This window comes from Alosa sapidissima, chromosome 8, assembly GCF_018492685.1.
Source record: "Alosa sapidissima isolate fAloSap1 chromosome 8, fAloSap1.pri, whole genome shotgun sequence".
NCBI classification, from domain to species: Eukaryota; Metazoa; Chordata; class Actinopteri; order Clupeiformes; family Clupeidae; genus Alosa; species Alosa sapidissima.
This window is the reverse complement of record NC_055964.1, coordinates 14,203,939-14,221,438: the sequence shown is the minus strand read 5'-3', so window position 1 is coordinate 14,221,438 and position 17,500 is coordinate 14,203,939. Positions and strand designations below refer to the sequence as shown.

Below are 17,500 nucleotides of genomic sequence, written 5' to 3'. Positions count from 1 at the left end.
GCATTGTCATATCAACCTGCAGCTTGTATGTGGAATGACCTACTAATTACTAAAACTCTGGCATGTCTGTCATGATTACCATTAGAAAGGTAGTTTCTGTTTCGCATGTTCCGACTTCTATCTGCCTGGTGCCAATTGGAGACAGGAACAGGGTGTCTGACTGTCCTTTAAAAATCATCGCATTCAGAAGAGACTTCACTTTGAAAGCAGCATGCTCAAGGGTGTATTGACTGCCAGACTTGTCACATTGAATAATGCCCAATGTACAACTGAGGAGGATCGGCTATGTTTATCACAAAAGTATAAGAGGTCGAGGAGATACACAGGCATTTTTCATTTGATCATAAGCTGAACATGGTCTGTAGAGCATCGCTTTTTTTTCTGGGTGTGCTCAATTGCTTTTGTATTGGCAGTTCTTTAGCAAGGATCCTCAAGAGCCCATGTTGTTTGTCTCCTCTTTCCACCATCTCAATTAAAAAGGTGTGTATACCGTGTCAGTAAATTGTCTCAACCCCGGCCCATTGAACCCCCCGGTCTTTGAAGTGCATTTTTCTCATGCTTCATCTGCAGCTGAACGCATGCTGCTGGCCCACCATCTTTCAGAGTACAGTTCAAAGTCAGGTTCAAGTACAGAGAGAGATAGAGGAGAGGCCTCCCCCTGTCTCTAATGGTGACAGATTACTAACGGCCACTTGCATTCCAGGCAAGGTTGAAGATGGCCAAGACATGATATGTCAGACTTGATGCTGACAGAAAAATCTTCATAAAAACATGTATAAAAACTGCATGTAATTGATAATTACATATAACTGGTAATATTTTTATTAATAATTAGTAGGTCATTCCACAAAGCTGCAGATTGATATTGATTGATTGTGAGCAAGTCCATCGGTCCGAAGACTTCCAATTTTCCATAACATCTTCATAGAAGCATATATATTTATATTAAAAACTATGTAATTGGTAATTACATTATAGTGTCTAATGCTGCTTTGACTCTGTGGCTGTTAGACAGAGGCATGCAGATACAGCGCCAGCTCCTCGGAAGCATCTCTATGCAATGCCTCTAAGGCTTTCTCTCTCTTTTGCTCTCTCGACGGACGTGTGCACGCACCTTTGTGACAACCAGCTCTCGTGTCAAGACCGCATCCAATAACACGTGAAAAATGCTTATCAGGGGCCGTATCCAATTTGTCATCCAAGGCGAAGGCTAGAATGTCTAAAAAGTTGTGAAAATACGGAGCTGTGTATCCATATGTAAATAGAAGAGGTCAGCTTTGTCTCCAGGGCATGTAAGTGTAAATCCTGATATTTACCCATGGTTGGTGATTCCATTGCCTTAATTCATTGCATAATAGCAAATCAGAGCACACACTGCAAAGGAAAGAAGGAAACCAACTGCAAAGGGAATGTGAATCTAATGTAAAAACATGATCGGATATTCTTCATGGGAATAAATGGATAATCTGCCACCTTTTATCATCTCAGTGGAAATGTAATATCATACATATTACATCATACATATTTAAATGTTTCAGCCTCTTTCAGCATTTTAGATGATAAATTATTTTTACTTTTAAAATCTGAGATGTTAATCTCTCCAAATATACAAAATGTGTTTGTGTGGAAAGCTCACCAGCAAATAAGCTTAGTGTTTTTAGATCACCCTCAAACCATGGTCTTGCCTCTTTGTTTATCATGTACAGCAACATACCACATACAACATAGTCTGATTATCTCACTATATTGTTCACTATATTGGTCTCTAAGTGCCTCACTGTCCTCCAGCATTTTGACAATAAAGTTGAATCTAATCTAATCTAATCACTATATTGGTCTATAAGTGCCTCACTACCCTCCAGCATTTTGACTGATGACAGTTGTCTAGACGGGGATGTTTGTCGATTGCTCATCAATCAGTTCCAATAGTCGTATTAATACATTTGGCTGCTCATGACACATGGCAGGGCTGTATACTGCAGTATCCATCTTACAGTGTAATTGTATAACCAAGGATAGTATATTCCTGATTTGTGTCAGAGCAGTCTGATTTTCTATACCCCAACACGTACCATAACACTAGTCTTAAACCTAACCTTACAGTAACGTCAGCTGTAAAATGATAATCATAGTGTTATAATGCTGCTATGACTCTGTAGGTGTCTCACAGAGATGAGTGCAAAGGATCAATGTTTTGTTATTTATTGTCATTACTTATTGCATCATTAGTGTTAATCTGTAGGCTACTACACCAACCTCAGCAATGTAGCCAGCACTCAGCACAAGTGTAACTGTACATGTAGTCACCGAGAGGGAAAATAGTATATCAGACTCAGGGTTGTGTAGGTGTCAACTGGACCAGCACAACGTTCTAGAACATGCTTTGTGTGACAGTTTGTAATTTGTCCAGTAGATTAGAAAGTAGTCATTAGGGGTTACCTGCTAATCTGGTGGATTTGAACCCCATTTACGCGGGACAGTAAGGGACACTCTGTCGTCAGATGAGAAAGCAGGGCACATTAGTGTAAATTACAGGGCAATGCAGGGCGGCAGAGAATGAAAGAGAGAGAGAGATGGAAACAGCTGCGTCCAGGTTCTCACAGTGGACGGCCGAGGCCAGACAATGTGCCGTTGTCAGAGCCTGTAATGTTGCTGGTGAGGTGCTGTCAGGGCAAGGCATGCCAGCACATGCACCCCTAGCACCCACACAACACACACACACACACACACACACACACAAGGCAGAACACTACAGCCACTGGGGCGCCTCTGCTAGAGGAAGAGAGAGAGAGAGAGAATGGAAGAAATGCAACATATGTAAAGAGAGGGAGAGAGATGGTATTATAAGAGAGGGAGGGACCATTATTGAGGGAGAACTGGGGACAGAGAGAGAGAGAGAGAGAGAGAGAAGTTGTTATTAAAGGAGAATGTGGGATGAGGAGACTGAGGGGGCACTTGTCAAGCACTTAAATCCCAAGAGGTCAGGCCTGAAACCAGACCTCTTAGCTGGTCTTGAAAACCATACAACAGCATCGCTTCAGTTCAGTTTTTATTTGTCATTGTTATAGGATAACAACAAAATGTTGTTAGAGCAAAAACAGACAGGCATATAGTTTTAAGTTGTTCACCCATTTGCCTTATATCAATTTACCAATTTACATCCCCATGAATCCCCCATTACTTTGTACCTAATTTACCTCCCCATAAGTACCCCTAGAAAACCCCATAAAGTGCTATGTCCAGTAAAGTGCTTGGTGCAATCAGCGTCAGATTAACATCACAGCATACTTACAGCCCTTTCTCTAAGTGTGTATGTGTGTGTGTGTGTGTGTGTGTGTGTGTGTGTGTGTGTGTGTGTGTGTGTGTGTGTATGTTGTTAGCCACAGACCATACACGTTCAGACATACAAAAAAATACGCTGCATGATTTAAAATGAATGGTGTGGGAAGTGATGCCACTCTTTAGGCTGTGTGAGATAGAACGGGAGAGGCTAAGCAGGGAGGTAGTTAGGGAAGAGTTGTGCCAGGCACAGGGAATCCAGTGCACACACTGTGAGGTGAATAGTAGACTCCCTCCAGAAAACTAGCTGATCCTTCAGCTTTTTTTTTTTCTTTTTGGCAGACTTAATTTGCTCAGTGTTCATTTCCTCAAAGGATTCCACTATGAAGGAGATAGGTGCCAAAAGATTACGTGTGCGATTCAGAGAGGAATTACCTTCTGTAGATTATTGGCTTTGCATCATTCATTTTAAGTGGCAGTTTTCTGTTCGGCTACAACTGTGATGTTTTACAAGCAGGAGGCAAGGAGTGGGGGAGGATGAGCCTTTGTTAAATTTGTTCCTGCCTACGGGACATCACCTGGATTCAAACCTCCCTCTGAATCATAATAATCATTTAGAGAGACACTCAGGAAAGCCTCCACTAAAGTATGGAGATCCCCCCCCCCGTACCTTATCTCATGTCTGATTGTTTTGCTAACCAGTGTATAGGGGTTATCTCAATTTCCATAAATTGTTAAGATTTATTGTCATCTTCGCCATGGGGCTCACTCACCCAACACTAAATCTAAAATCCTTCTGCACGGTCCTGACATCGGAAGTAGGACATATTACGTCAAAAACATCTCAGCCCGTCGCCCTTTTTATGTTTTCATTTTGAATTTCACACATCAAGCCACCCAAACTGCATCCAGTGTCATGGAAAAGGGAAAGTGAAACAGTTCATTAAAGTGTGTGTGTGGGGGGGGGTCTTTTTTTCCACACACCCGCTGTCCCTCCCCTTCTCCACAGCCTCCTTCTATGGCGATGGCTTTGTGCAGCTGAGGGCGGTGGAGGCATCCAGCCGGAACGCTCTGCACGTCCGCTTCCGAACCTCCAGCAGCTCCGGGCTACTCTTCCTGGCCGCGGGGCAGGCGGATTACCTCACGGTGGAGCTGCACGCCGGACGCCTGCAGGTAAGGACCACCCACACCCACACACACACACACACACACACACACACACACACACACACACACACACACACATATACACATCTCCACACACACACATATACACATCTCCACACACCCACCCACACACACACATAGACAGAGTCACACACACAGAAACAGACATGCAGAAGGACACATACTAAACATGCAGTCACACAGATACACTGAAGATAGTCACGCTTACATTCACTTAAACACAGAGTCCTCATAGACTTTGGCTCACCGACATGTGCAGACACTCACCAGGGTACATGTACACACACACACACACACACACACACACACACACACACACACACACACACACATTGCACCCTCAAGCACCTTTTCCCTGTCTTAGACATCTTCCATTGCCTCATAAAAATAGCAACACATGTTCTTTAAGGGTTAACATGGGGTGGAGAGTTCAACCTCTCTGGCGTGCAGAAATCCCCACAGAGAAAGAGACAAAGGTGTCATTGGATTTGCCCTATGAACAGCCACTGTGCATAGATACACTAATCTAGTAGACTTAACTCAAAGCTTAGAGAAACTAGTGAAGGTATGCACATGCAACCTAATTTTTGTCCTGGTTTCAGACACAAGATAGAGCTGAATTTATTTGGCAACAAAAAATACAATACATACGGACACTAATCTTTTTAGCTCTTTATTCAAAGCTCACTATGAAGTCTGAAGTCTGGACTCTTGTCAGGCCTTGTCAGGTATTTTCTTCAATGATTGAAGAATGATCCTTACTCCAAGGATACTGTGTTAAAGATTTAGTATTTATTTACTGTGTGGTTATAGAGTACACACAAGTCAGTTCAGGAAGGATTGCTTGGCACAGCTCCAAAGACCTGGCAGAGTGTTATTTAGAAAAGGGGTTTACATTACAAGCATGGTGGTCACTCTGTTTCTGAGCTGAGGGAGTTGGAGCCATGATGACATTGTGTGTGGGAACAAAATACATTTACTGCTGGAAGACTCTGACCGCGGTCCTTATAAAGGTTGCCTGCTGCAACTATGTCAGATGAGATCAACACAATGAGCTTGTACAGTGAGAGAGATGGAGAGAGGGAGAGAGAGTGGAGTGAGTGAGAGAGAGAGAGAGACCCACAGTTGTCACTCTGGTGCTAGCACAGAAGAGTTGAGAGCAAACATTGCATTAGGCCCTTGAGATGGATTTTAACTGTATTCACACTAAGTGTCACTGATGTGGGTAACTGTAGATTTGGAGGTTATCCTAAGGCTACAACAGAACTAGGCTTGTTTAAGGGAGGTCTTAGTACTCGCATGCGACAGGGCTTTGAGCACGATGAGCTGAAAATGCTCAGTTCCACATCCTTTATAAATGTCCCAGGTCACCAAACAAAAACTTTTTTACCATCCAACTGTCCCCAGGCTGGAATGGGATAACCCTCTCAGTAAATAATAGCCATAGATTAGCATGGTCTCTCTCTCTCTCTCTCTCTCTCTCTCTCTCTCTCTCTCTCTCTCTCTCTCTCTTTTGCTATCTTTTCCACCTTGTATTCTGCCCTCTTTCTGTCTTTGTTTCTTTCCCACTGTTTCTTTTCTTTCATTCCCCTCCCTCTTCCTCTTTCTCTCTCTCTCTCTCTCTCTTTGAAATGCCTGAGAGTTCCCAACAAGCCTTGACAAGTCCTCCCTCCCAGTGCAACTTCCACCCTTCCACTCAAGACGCTGTGACAGCCCCATCACCGGCTGCAGGCTAGACTATAACAGTCCCCTCATACAGCCACAGGCACTTCACAAAGTCCTCTGCTGTGTTGCTCTGTGACATCAGGGGAAATGTATGTATTCAAATGTATACAATGACTGCCACTACTTCTGGTGACCATGAAGTTGACCATGGTTGTGTCTGGTCCTTTTATTTTGCTACTGGCTTCAGTTCTAATCCTCTGTGAAGTCTGACAGGATACAAGTGACAGCATGCAATCTACAAACAACTGATGTATTATCCTAAATTAATCTCTGGATGTCAAAGTGAAACATATAGTATTTGCTTTTTTAAATTTCATGTTGATCTGATTGCCTCTGCTTTCCCCCACTCTACTGTAGGTGAAGTTGGACTTAGGTGCTGGGGAGCGCGTGTTGCTATCAGACAAAGGCTCCCAACTGAATGACCTGGCTTGGCACACACTGGAACTTCTCCACGAGCGCTACAACGTCACCCTGACCGTGGACAAGCACGCCCACACCAGGGTGAAGATGCCCCGGCCAGAGCAGGAGCTCAGCGTCCAGGACGGTCTCTTCGTCGGAGGCTCCGGGGGTCTGGACAAACTCTACCTGCCCGGCGACCTGACTGGCTTCCGTGGCTGCGTGGACGAAGTCATATTCAATGAACACAACCTCCTGTCCTCCCTGAGACCGTACTCTGGGCTGAAAAACGTCCACGAGGTCTCTCTGGGCTGCAGCCCACAGTTTTTGGCCACTGAGTTCGATCCTATCAGCTTCTTCAGCTCCCGGGCATACGTGTCCCTTCAGTCTTGGACTGCCCAGCAGGAGTGGGTGTTTGAATGTTCGGTACACACTTCAGCCAACGAGGGAATCGTCCTCTACAACTCGGCGCGACAGGGGGACTTTGTGGCCTTGGAAATTCAAGAGGGCCTGTTAGTTGCCATCGTGGGCAGGGGTGGGTCAAAAACAGAGTTGCGCTCTCTCACTTTTGTCAACGACAAGAAGTGGCACTACGTGAAACTGTACTTCACTGCCAAGAGCCTGCAGCTGACGGTGGACAAGGAGATGGTCAAGACCAGCATCGCCGCCCGATCCAAAAGCTTTCAGCTGAAGGGGCCCATGTTTGTGGGCGGAGTGGATGACAGCACACGCTCTGAGCTCAGGAAGATCGGGCTGGTGTCGGTGTCGGGCAAGCGCGTCCGAGGCGGCTCTTTCAAAGGCTGTCTGAGGGACATCAAAGTGAATCAGACCAGCGTCGGTCTGCCTCAGGCACTCGTCACAAAAGACATCTCAGTGGGATGCGAGCCAGAGAGGGAGCCAGAGATGACCACAACAGCAACAAGCCCCACAACTCTCCTGGCCTCTGTGACCCAGACCCCCCCGGTGCACATGTCGACGCTCGCCAAAGGCCTGGTGAAGAAGTACGGCCACAACTTCCTGGTGCTCCGGGACCTGGTGGTGCCCGAGGGCGGGCGTGGCTCGCTGGAGTCCAAGCACATCAAGGTGAACCTGGACTTCAAGAAACTGGGCGTCCGCCAGTCGCAGATCATGTTCCGCATCGAGGAGCAGCCGGTGCACGGTCAGCTGCGGCTGGACGTAGACGAGGAGCAGGAGGAGAACACCTTCGGCATGCTGGACCTGTGGCACGGCCGCGTCATGTACATCCATGGCGGCGCCGAGGACCCGCAGGACTTCTTCATGTTCTCCGTCTTCTCCAGCAGCCGGAAGGAGGTGCCCTCCTACCTGAAGGGCAAGAAGATGCATCGCTTCAACATCACCGTGACGCCCACCAACGATGCGCCAGAGCTGAGCCTGCCCGAGGGCAACCTCTTCTCGCTGCTGGAGGACTCCAGGAAGCCTCTGACCACCGAGGTGCTGAGAGCCACGGACATCGACAGCGACCGCGCAGACCTCGTCTACTCGGTGCTGGGGAAACTCAACGCCGACGCAGGGTTTCTGGAGGATGAAGACAACCCAGGCCAGGTGGTGACGTCGTTCCCTCACACCGCCCTGGAGGAAGGGAAGATCAATTACGTGCACACCGGAGTTAAGAACTCAAGGATCGTTCTGAGGGTCAGCGACGGAGAGAAGGTCAGCAACACTGTGGTCCTCAGGGTTTTGGCCGTGCCCCTGGAGTATAAAATCACCAACAACACGGGGGTGAAAGTCACACAGGGCGAGACGGTCATGATTGGCACAAGGCAGCTGGCCGTCCAGACGAATGCCGTGAAGCAGATGGTGGATATCCGTTATGACATCACCGAGCCAACCCGGTTTGGGGAACTTCAGAGGCTCCACTCCAGTGGAGAATGGAAGCACACCAGCTCCTTCTCACAGAGGCTTCTAGATAAGGAACGCCTCAGATATGTCAGCACTTTTCAGGAGATCCAGGCGGAGGATGTGTCAGATCTGTTTAAGTGTACAGTCACCGTGGCAACGAGAGCCACAGAGGAGCTTGTGTTTCCGATCAAAGTGAAATGGATCAGGTATGACATAGTCAGAAACGACAGGTTGGAGATGGACAAAATTAGAAGGGTTGTGATTGATTCTGAGTATCTTTATGTTGAGAGTCAAGGACTTAAAATCCCCGAGGACGAGCTCTCTTTTAGGGTGTTATCTCCTCCAAATAAAGGAAAGCTTTTATTGAACAACGTGGTCCTGGGGGAAAACTCTACATTTAGTCAAACAAATGTGACAGATGGAAAAGTCGAATATCAGTTGGTGGATAGGCCATACGAAGACACAAATGATACATTTACTTTTCACGTTTTCACCAAACACTCTTACTCGGCCAGTCACAATTTTACTCTTGGTATTATGGCAGATGTTAACAGTATTTTCCTGAAGAATGAAGGGCTGTCACTTCTTGAAGGGGAGAGCAAACTCATTACAAAAGAGGAGCTTTTTGCAGAGACTTTGAGCACCAAAGACATGTATTATACCATCAAGAAAGGTCCAAAACATGGAAGACTGACTCGCATTAACACATCCAACTCTACCTCAGACAACAGCAACATGGCCACCTTCAGCAACGAGGACATCCTTGGAGAACGTCTCATCTACATCCACGACGACAGCGAGACGACAGACGACTACTTCACCTTTGTGGCCTCTACCAGCCTAACTCCAGATCCTTCATCGTCTGAGGAGGATGACTATGTCACCCCTAAGGAAGGATCGTTTAACATCTCCATTCAGCTGGTGAACGATGAAAAGCCTGTGCGCATTGTCGACAAAGTTTTCCACGTGGTGCGCGACGGCCAGAGGCTCCTGACGCTGGACGACCTCTGCTTCCACGATGCGGACTCGGACTTCAGCGACGGGCAGCTAGTGTACACGCGGCGGGGCATCCCCATGGGGGAGTTGGTGATGGCCAACGACACGTCCCGCCGGCTACACCAGTTCCATCAGGAGGACCTGGAGCAGAAGCGCGTGCTGTTCACGCACCGCGGCGTCAGCTCGGGCCGCTTCGTGCTCTTCGTGTCTGACGGGAAGCACTACGTGTCCACACTGCTGGACATCAGCGCTCACGATCCCTACCTCAGAGTGGGCAATAACACAGGCCTGCTGGTGCAGAAGGGACGCGAGAGGGCCCTTAACACCACAGCTCTCAGCGTCCTCACCAACCTCGACATCCGGGGCGACGACGAGGTCACGTTCATCGTTACAGAGGCACCAAAACATGGTGGACTGTTCTGGAACGGGACCCGGGTTACGGTCTTCACACAGGCTGAGCTGAAGCAGGGGCTTGTGGCCTATCGCCATGACGACAGCAAAAACATGGTGGACTCCTTTGCCATCAAGGTGAAAGCAAAGGACATGGTTGTGGATGCCAACGTGAAAGTTAAAGTCTACTTGGAAAGCCACCAAAGGCCACCTGTGATCCTGAAGAACAAACCATTACTGGTGGAGGAGGGAAAGCCTGTTAAGATTGAGAGAAGCACATTTGAGGTGAGTAGTCAATGGACTATCTTTAAACACTGCAGAAAATAGATTTGAAGAGGATTCATAGCCAAAATAAATATAATGTAAATAGGGGTGCCATTAAATCTAACAAAGAACAAGAACACATAATTGAAGAAATCCTATTTTCATTCCTAGTCCTTCATGTTTTACATGTACACTGGAGCAGTTTTAGCATAGTTTGCTGCTCTTGATTTACTGAACACATCTGGTTTGTACTCATCTCAGGCTTTGTAGTTACACAGTCATTATTGTCAGGCGTGACACAGCAATTAGGTGTGGAGAGCATGCAGCGCAAAGTTCAAATACCCTCACATGCTTTAAAATTCAAATCATATCTCTGTGTATATGAAGCATAGCGCTGATTTAAATACACTGTTTGTAATGTTTCAGGTTTCTCACGAGGATAACCTGCCCTCTGAGATCATGCTGATGATCACAGCTGGCCCGTCTCATGGGTACCTGCGGCGTTTTGTCGAGGACGAGGAGCGGTACATGGGGACGGAGGACAACCCAGTGAAGAGCTTTACGCAGGAGGACATCAATGATGGCAACCTCCAGTACGTCCATCTTGGGGACGGACACCTGGACGACACGCTCGCACTGCAGGCCAGCAATGGGGTCACGGAGGTCAACAACATCACTGTGTCTGTCGACGTCATCCCCAGCCTCATACCGCTGGACGTCTCCAACTTCACCCTCAAGGAAGGGGCCTCCAAGGCCCTGACGGACCAGGTGCTCCAGGTCACCAACAGGCACTACGAGGGCCTCAACTTCCAGTTCAGTGTGACCGGTGGGCCTCAGCACGGCCACATCGAGCACTCACGCTTCCCGGGGACCAAGCTCTCGTCGTTCACCAGGAGAGAGGTGAGCTTTAAAGACTGCTCACAAGCTGAGAAAGGAAAAGTTATGTCTGCTCTCACTGAAAGAAGAGTCAGAACAACTTTTACCTTGAGGAGTTCCAGGTTGAATATGTATGTTAACTTTGAATCTAGATGTGTCTAGTTGTGTAAAGTAGGAAGTAAGGAAGGTCCACTCAGTCTCCTTTGAACCATGCAATATTTCTTTCAAAAGAAATTTGTCACAAATAGGCAAAAACGTGGACCTTTGTTTTTATTCCTGTCAGATCATCTTTATGTTAGTAGTGTACAGAAAAGAAGATGTTTCTGTAGTCTGAGGCGATCTCTGGTCACTTGTGAATCTCTCTCTCTCTCTCTCTCTCTCTCTCTCTCTATGTGCTCCATGGCCGCAGGTGGAACAGGAGTTCATCTACTACGTGCATGATGGCAGCGAGACCCTGGATGACCGATTCACTGTCACCGCTAATGACACTGACCTGCGAAAGCACAGCACACCACGGACACTGTTTGTTGAGGTCACACCCGTCAATGACCAGCCCCCGGTTGTCACGGCCAATAGGGTCTTAAGGGTGAGTTTGAGTGCATATGTCAGTGTGTGTCATCTTTTCTGAGCCTTATAAAAACACCACTTGCACAGCCTGTCTCTCTCTCTCTCTCTCTCTCTCTCTCTCTCTGTGTGTGTGTGTGTGTGTGTGTGTGTGTGTGTGTGTGTGTGTGTGTGTGTGTGTGAGGTTGTAAGGTTGTAGGTTGTGGTACAAGTGCAAGTAAGGTTGTGGTACAAGTGTTCTCTGATCACTAATTACATGTTGGCACATATTTAATCAGTGTTGAAAGAGTTTAAAGCATTTTCTTGACAGTGTAGGAGATTTTGTGTGTGTGTGTGAGGGTGTGTGTGTTTTTTTGTGTGTGTATCATCATTAAAATGTAGGCCCTATGTGCAATGTTTAAGGTGTGTTTCGGGGCTGATGAGACTACAGTGTAACACCACCGTGTGTGTCCATGTGGCAGGTGCACTGGCGCCTAAAGCCAGTCCCTGTCAGCTGATGTCGGGCCGAGTGTGTGTCTGAGGGAAGGCTTGGCTCAGAATAGCTCGTCCACCCATGGCCTCTCCTGAATGCCTGGAGTTCCAGAACGCCTGACCGCTATAGCTAGCGTGGGGAAATCTCAGTCCATCACTGACTGTAAGGTCTAGTAATTAGGTCAAGGGAATTGTTTTCATAGGATGACAGCTTTTCTATCATAAATCTTTTATCACAGGTAGATAGGCTTTTGCTGTGGTATAGGGATTGTTTTTAGGGTAAAAGAGCTTTATGGTAAAAGGGTAAAAGAGCTTTATTCTAAACCCAAATACAAATTCTAAACCAGAATACAGAAACATGAATTGAACTCAAAAGAACTATGACATTTTTGCAGTATTCAATATCTCCACTAGGTGGCTCACAAACCCTACTTGGTCTGGTATAGCAGTTAGTGGCAATACGTTTGTGGGTCCTGGATGAGGTTGTTATGATGGGACAGAAGCAATTGTTAATTACTGATTTTAACAGATTAGTATGTGAAGAATGGTTATGCATATGCTATTGGCTTAAATGGAAATATAGTGTTAGGAAGTTTGAATTATGATATGATATGATTTATGACCTCTTGTATTAAGACACCTCATGAGATCTCAGTTTTAAAAAAGCTTATGTTGTTTTCAAAATGACATAATGTCTGTTTCTATCTTGGAAACCTGCTTATATAAATAATGTGTTGGAGAAGACTGATCCCCTGATGAACTATGACCACAAGAATCTCTCGAGACGTAGACGCGAAATGTCAGGGGACACACAGGATACTGTGGCTTTCTCAGAAAAAGCACGCTCCCTAGTGTCTGCAGAACTCAGTAAGACAATGTTTATTCTGAACATGAGGTCATGTCCCTGTGGTCACATCAGAGATTTAAAAATGTCTTGGAATCGTAATATTTTGATGTCACAGTGGACCTAATTTAGGGATCTTGATTAGCTTGTGTTTGTGCACCCTCAGTTCAATGTGGCAGTAGTTGAAATAAGGTACCCTGTGTAGTATAATGAGCTAGTCAGCTGCTGAAGCACACAGTTTCAGTCACATTAGCACAGTCCGTAGTTTCCCATGCTGACAAATGATTTATGTTTTTCAATTTATCAAGACTACTCAGCTGTTGATCAATTGCCTTCACAGGAGCATGTTGTGTGTGTGTGTGTGTGTGTGTGTGTGTTTATTTATGTAATCTAATGTGTGCATATATTGTGTACATGTGTTTGTGTGCATTGTATACATCTGTGTGTCTTCATGTTTCATGTATGTATTTATGTAGGGTGTGGGGAGTGTGTGTGTGTGTGTGTGTGTGTGTGTGTGTGTGTGTGTGTGTGTGTGTGTGTGTGTGTGTGTGTGTGTGTGCGTATGTGTGTGTGTGTGTGTGTGTGTGTGTGTGTCTTCTTTGATGAGTTTTCAATAATTCTAGCATCCCCTGAGCGCTCTTTCTCAGTCTCTGCTCCCAGCTGAGTTTGCTCTATAAGCTGCAGCAGTGACAGCGGCGGCTCCTCATCAGGTGCTAATTGAAAAGAGTCCTCCGAGCACACTGCACTGGGACAGCACCGGAGAGCCCACATTAGCCCTGCATCAAAACCCAGCATCGTCCTGGGCCACACAGCACTCTCACTGCACTGGGACAGCACAGGAGAGCCCACATTAGCCCTGCATCAAAACCCAGCATCGTCCTGGGCCACACAGCACTCTCACTGCACTGGGACAGCACAGGAGAGCCCACATTAGCCCTGCATCAAAACCCAGCATCGTCCTGGGCCACACAGCACTCTCACGACGTATGGACAGTTCACAACACGATCACGTGTATATGAATGATCTGTTAAGACACAGCAACCTCTGTGCTCGCAGAGATACCAGTTGACCAGTAGACTGAGATGGACACCGTGTGTGTGTGTGTGTGTGTGTGTGTGTGTGTGTGTCCATGCGTATAAAAAGACACACAGTTTACACACCCAAGAGGGAAATTGCACAAAACACAAGGGTGTTGGTCTAATGCAGAAGTCCTGCCAAAGTTTGGTCATGCAGTTAGTATTTTGACCCCTTGCCCTTGCCGTACGCTCTTAAGCAAATGCTGCTATTGTCACTGTCAGTCAAAAGGTCTTCCACTCTGTTGTGAAAAAGCTACTAGGAGCAAGATAGTAACACTATGGCTCATTACTCAAGGTCGCTCATAATCCATGTCATTGTTAGGCTGTGATACTGCTTGTGTCGCAGGACAGTGCTTTTTTTCAGCCAGATTGTCATGAGTTACATTTTTGGTAGGCCGCGTTAATCTCTCATTCCATTTCAAATTCCTCAATTCCCCACTGTTTGACCACTTGTTCTGTTGGGAAAAAAAGAAAGTAGCATATTTTACGATGTCCTGACAGTGACCCAGAAATCACGAGCTGAACGAGCCATTCCAAAATGTCAGACTAAAAGTTTTTCTCCTACCTGTACATCCATGGTATTCTAACAGCACACCTGTGTTCTGTGTTCTGTGTTCTGTGGGCAGGTGTGGGTGGGTTCCGTGACCGAGATCACCACCAGTGACCTGAACGCAGAGGACGAGGACTCTCCCGCGGAGGACCTCATCTTCATGGTCACGCAGCCCAGCAACGGGCACCTGGCCCTCAAGAGCGCCCCCACCAGGCCGCTGATGAACTTCACACAGGCCCACATCCAGCAGGGCCAGCTGCTGTTCGTCCACAGCGGTGAGAGAGCGTGACAGAGGGAGAGAGATGAAGAGAAAGAGGAAGGAAGAGAGTCAGAAAGAGTGAAGGAAGGGAGAGTTGTAAATAGATGATTAGAAACCCTGTGAGTTAGATATAATAGTGTGTGTGTGTGTGTGTGTGTGTGTGTGTGTGTGTGTGTGTGTGTGTGTGTGTGTGTGTGTAAGAGAGAGAGGGAGAGAGAGAAAGCGGAAGAGAAAGAGAGTGGCCGCCTCCGGGAATCTCTCTCTGAGCTTTCCACAGCTACTAAACCCCAGAAACTGCTTTCCACAAACAGCTGGATATTTCACTGTTTCACATGGAGCACTTTAACGCCCCACAGCACAGCACAGCACAGCACAGCACCGCACAGCACCGCACCGCACAGCACAGCACCCACAACCATAATCCGCAAGACAACACTCCGTACAGCAGTTTGCACATGCTGACAACATACACAGCATGACACCATGCAATATATCCTGAAACAACCACACCACACAATAATGCAACACAGCACACTGCAACACATCTGATGCCTGTCGCCTGACTTGGTCAGTTGGTGTTTCTGCTATATATATATAAACCTGGCTGTTTCAGTACATTTTAAGAGTTACTCATTCAGATTTCTGAGTGGGGCAGAATATGAGGCGGGTGTAGAGAGCATTTATGCAGCGATATATTTGCATATATGCATACACAGCATAATACAGTGGAAGTGAATATTATTTTGTATAATAACATAAGAATAAAACCAGACCCTATCCAACCATTTACTCACAACAAATGTCCAATTAGATACACCATCAAGCACCTCTGCAAGATCCTATAATGGCACATTCAGAACAATTTCTTGTACGTGAACGGCCCAAATAAGACTTTTCATCATCCAAAAGTAAAGGAACAGCGCAAGAGAAGGAATAGCAGTGTTCCTCCCCTGCCCCACACTTGATTGGCAGTCAGAGACTAGGCGTAGTAGGGAGTTGCCTTCCCTCTGCCTCGACGAAGTGCTGAGTGGCTAATGCCTTGGGCCGCTGGGTGCTGCTTATGTAAGCATGTGCTCCGCGTTCGCTCCGATAAAGGCCCCTGCTTACTGTTCCGATGCTTATCTCCCTACTCCCCCATCTCCCCCATCTACTCTATCTTGTGTGGGCTTTAATTAAAGGTCATTTGTTCTCTAGAGGGGCCCCCCTTCTTTGGAAAACAAAGACATTAAACTGGATTCTGCCATGTAAGGCCAACAAGCACACACACAAACGAAACAAGATCTTTCTTGTTTCTCAGTCTTGTTTTTGTGTTCCTTTCTGTTTGTCAATGTTCTCGTCACAAGGTGCCATGGCCGGAGGGTTTAACTTCCAGGTCAACGACGGGGTGAACTTCGCCCCCAGGCAGATCTTCAGCATCACCGCCCGGGCCCTGGTCATCAGCCTGGTCAAGAACGGACCTCTCAAGGTGTTCCCAGGTGAGCCCCGCCGCAGTACTGACCTCTCTTCTTTCACAGCTTTCACAAGTGGCTTTTGTGGTGGTGAACTACTGCTGCACCGCCATCATAAAAAAAGGAACTCCTTGTGGTAAAAGCAAATGGGCTCTGTGACATCATTACTGGGACAACATCACTACTACGTCTTGTTTCTCTTAGTTTGCCTTTGCAAGAACAGGATGTCACTTGACGTGAGAGAAGTTCTAGTTTCAGTTGAGATCAAACCTATAGTCTTGTGTCTCTTAGTCATTCTTCGCTGTGGCAAGACCGGATTTCCTAATTTGTTCAGAGTATAGTTGACCTAGGCTTCAAATCCACTTCTGAGAATCTGAATCAATGACCATTCCATTCGCTTTGAGGTTCCAGTGACCATTCCATTCGCTTTGAGGTTCCAAGTTGACCTCACGATCCCATCAACCTTCTATCTACAACACAAGGGTCTAGTCAGATGAATCCTACTACACATGCACTGAATAGATAGGCTAGTTCTGAGACATTCTGAGAATGTTCTGAGAAGCACAACATTGTGTGATTCCGCTGCTGAGTTCTAAAGAGTTTTCCATTTGAAGTTGTTGATCTTCTCTGTAACATAGTTTATGGCAAGCTGTTCAAAAGTCAACCAATGCCAGTTTGGTCTTTCTGTCTCAATGCAGGGTTAACACAGTCGTTGAGGTTAACAGGGCATTTACTCAGCAGGCCTGCCAAAGAAAGGAAAGAGTCCTCTCTCTCTCTCTCTCTCTCTCTCTCTCTCTCTCTCTCTCTCTCTCTCTCTCTCTCTCTCTCTCTCTCTCTCTCTCTCTCTCTCTCTCTGCTTTGGCAACTATTAGGTTTCTTACCGACACATACATAATATTCCGATCTTATCTGTAACTTGAGTGTGGTCTTTCACACAGAGGATTACTAACATGGGAAATAAGTGGGCGAAGTATTTGCAGTGATGGGAAAAACTGAATGTTTTAGTAAGCGCAGCATGAAAAAAAGGTGTGTTTCAGTGGTCTCTCTTGGGTATTTACTTTAGCTAGAGTGGCAGCGGTCATGTGTAACTGAGGCTGTTCTTGCATCTTTTTAGAAAAAAAGTCCACTGCGTCACAGTATATGTGTTGACTCTTGAAGAAGGCCCTTTTAAGGCAAGAAAACTCCCACAGGCCCTGGCAGTCGGTCTCATTGCCTCATTATGGCAGACGCCCCTCCCTTCCTGTGTGACTGAGGGTTTGTGTGTCTGTGGATGTGTGTGTGTGTGTGTGTGTGTGTGTGTGTGTCTGTCTGTC

General features: G+C 46.6%; 1 protein-coding gene across 1 annotated transcript in view; it reads left to right on the top strand.

Moving 5' to 3' along the window:
• Window positions 1-17,500, top strand: part of cspg4ba (chondroitin sulfate proteoglycan 4ba) — a 32,176-nt gene that overhangs the window by 1,262 nt on the left and 13,414 nt on the right. Inside the window, exons 2-7 of the mRNA XM_042100991.1 lie at window positions 4,289-4,452; window positions 6,550-10,119; window positions 10,525-10,998; window positions 11,384-11,560; window positions 14,557-14,755; window positions 16,083-16,214. Coding sequence (XP_041956925.1) covers window positions 4,289-4,452; window positions 6,550-10,119; window positions 10,525-10,998; window positions 11,384-11,560; window positions 14,557-14,755; window positions 16,083-16,214 — 4,716 coding nt within the window. The remainder of the gene's footprint in view (window positions 1-4,288; window positions 4,453-6,549; window positions 10,120-10,524; window positions 10,999-11,383; window positions 11,561-14,556; window positions 14,756-16,082; window positions 16,215-17,500) is intronic.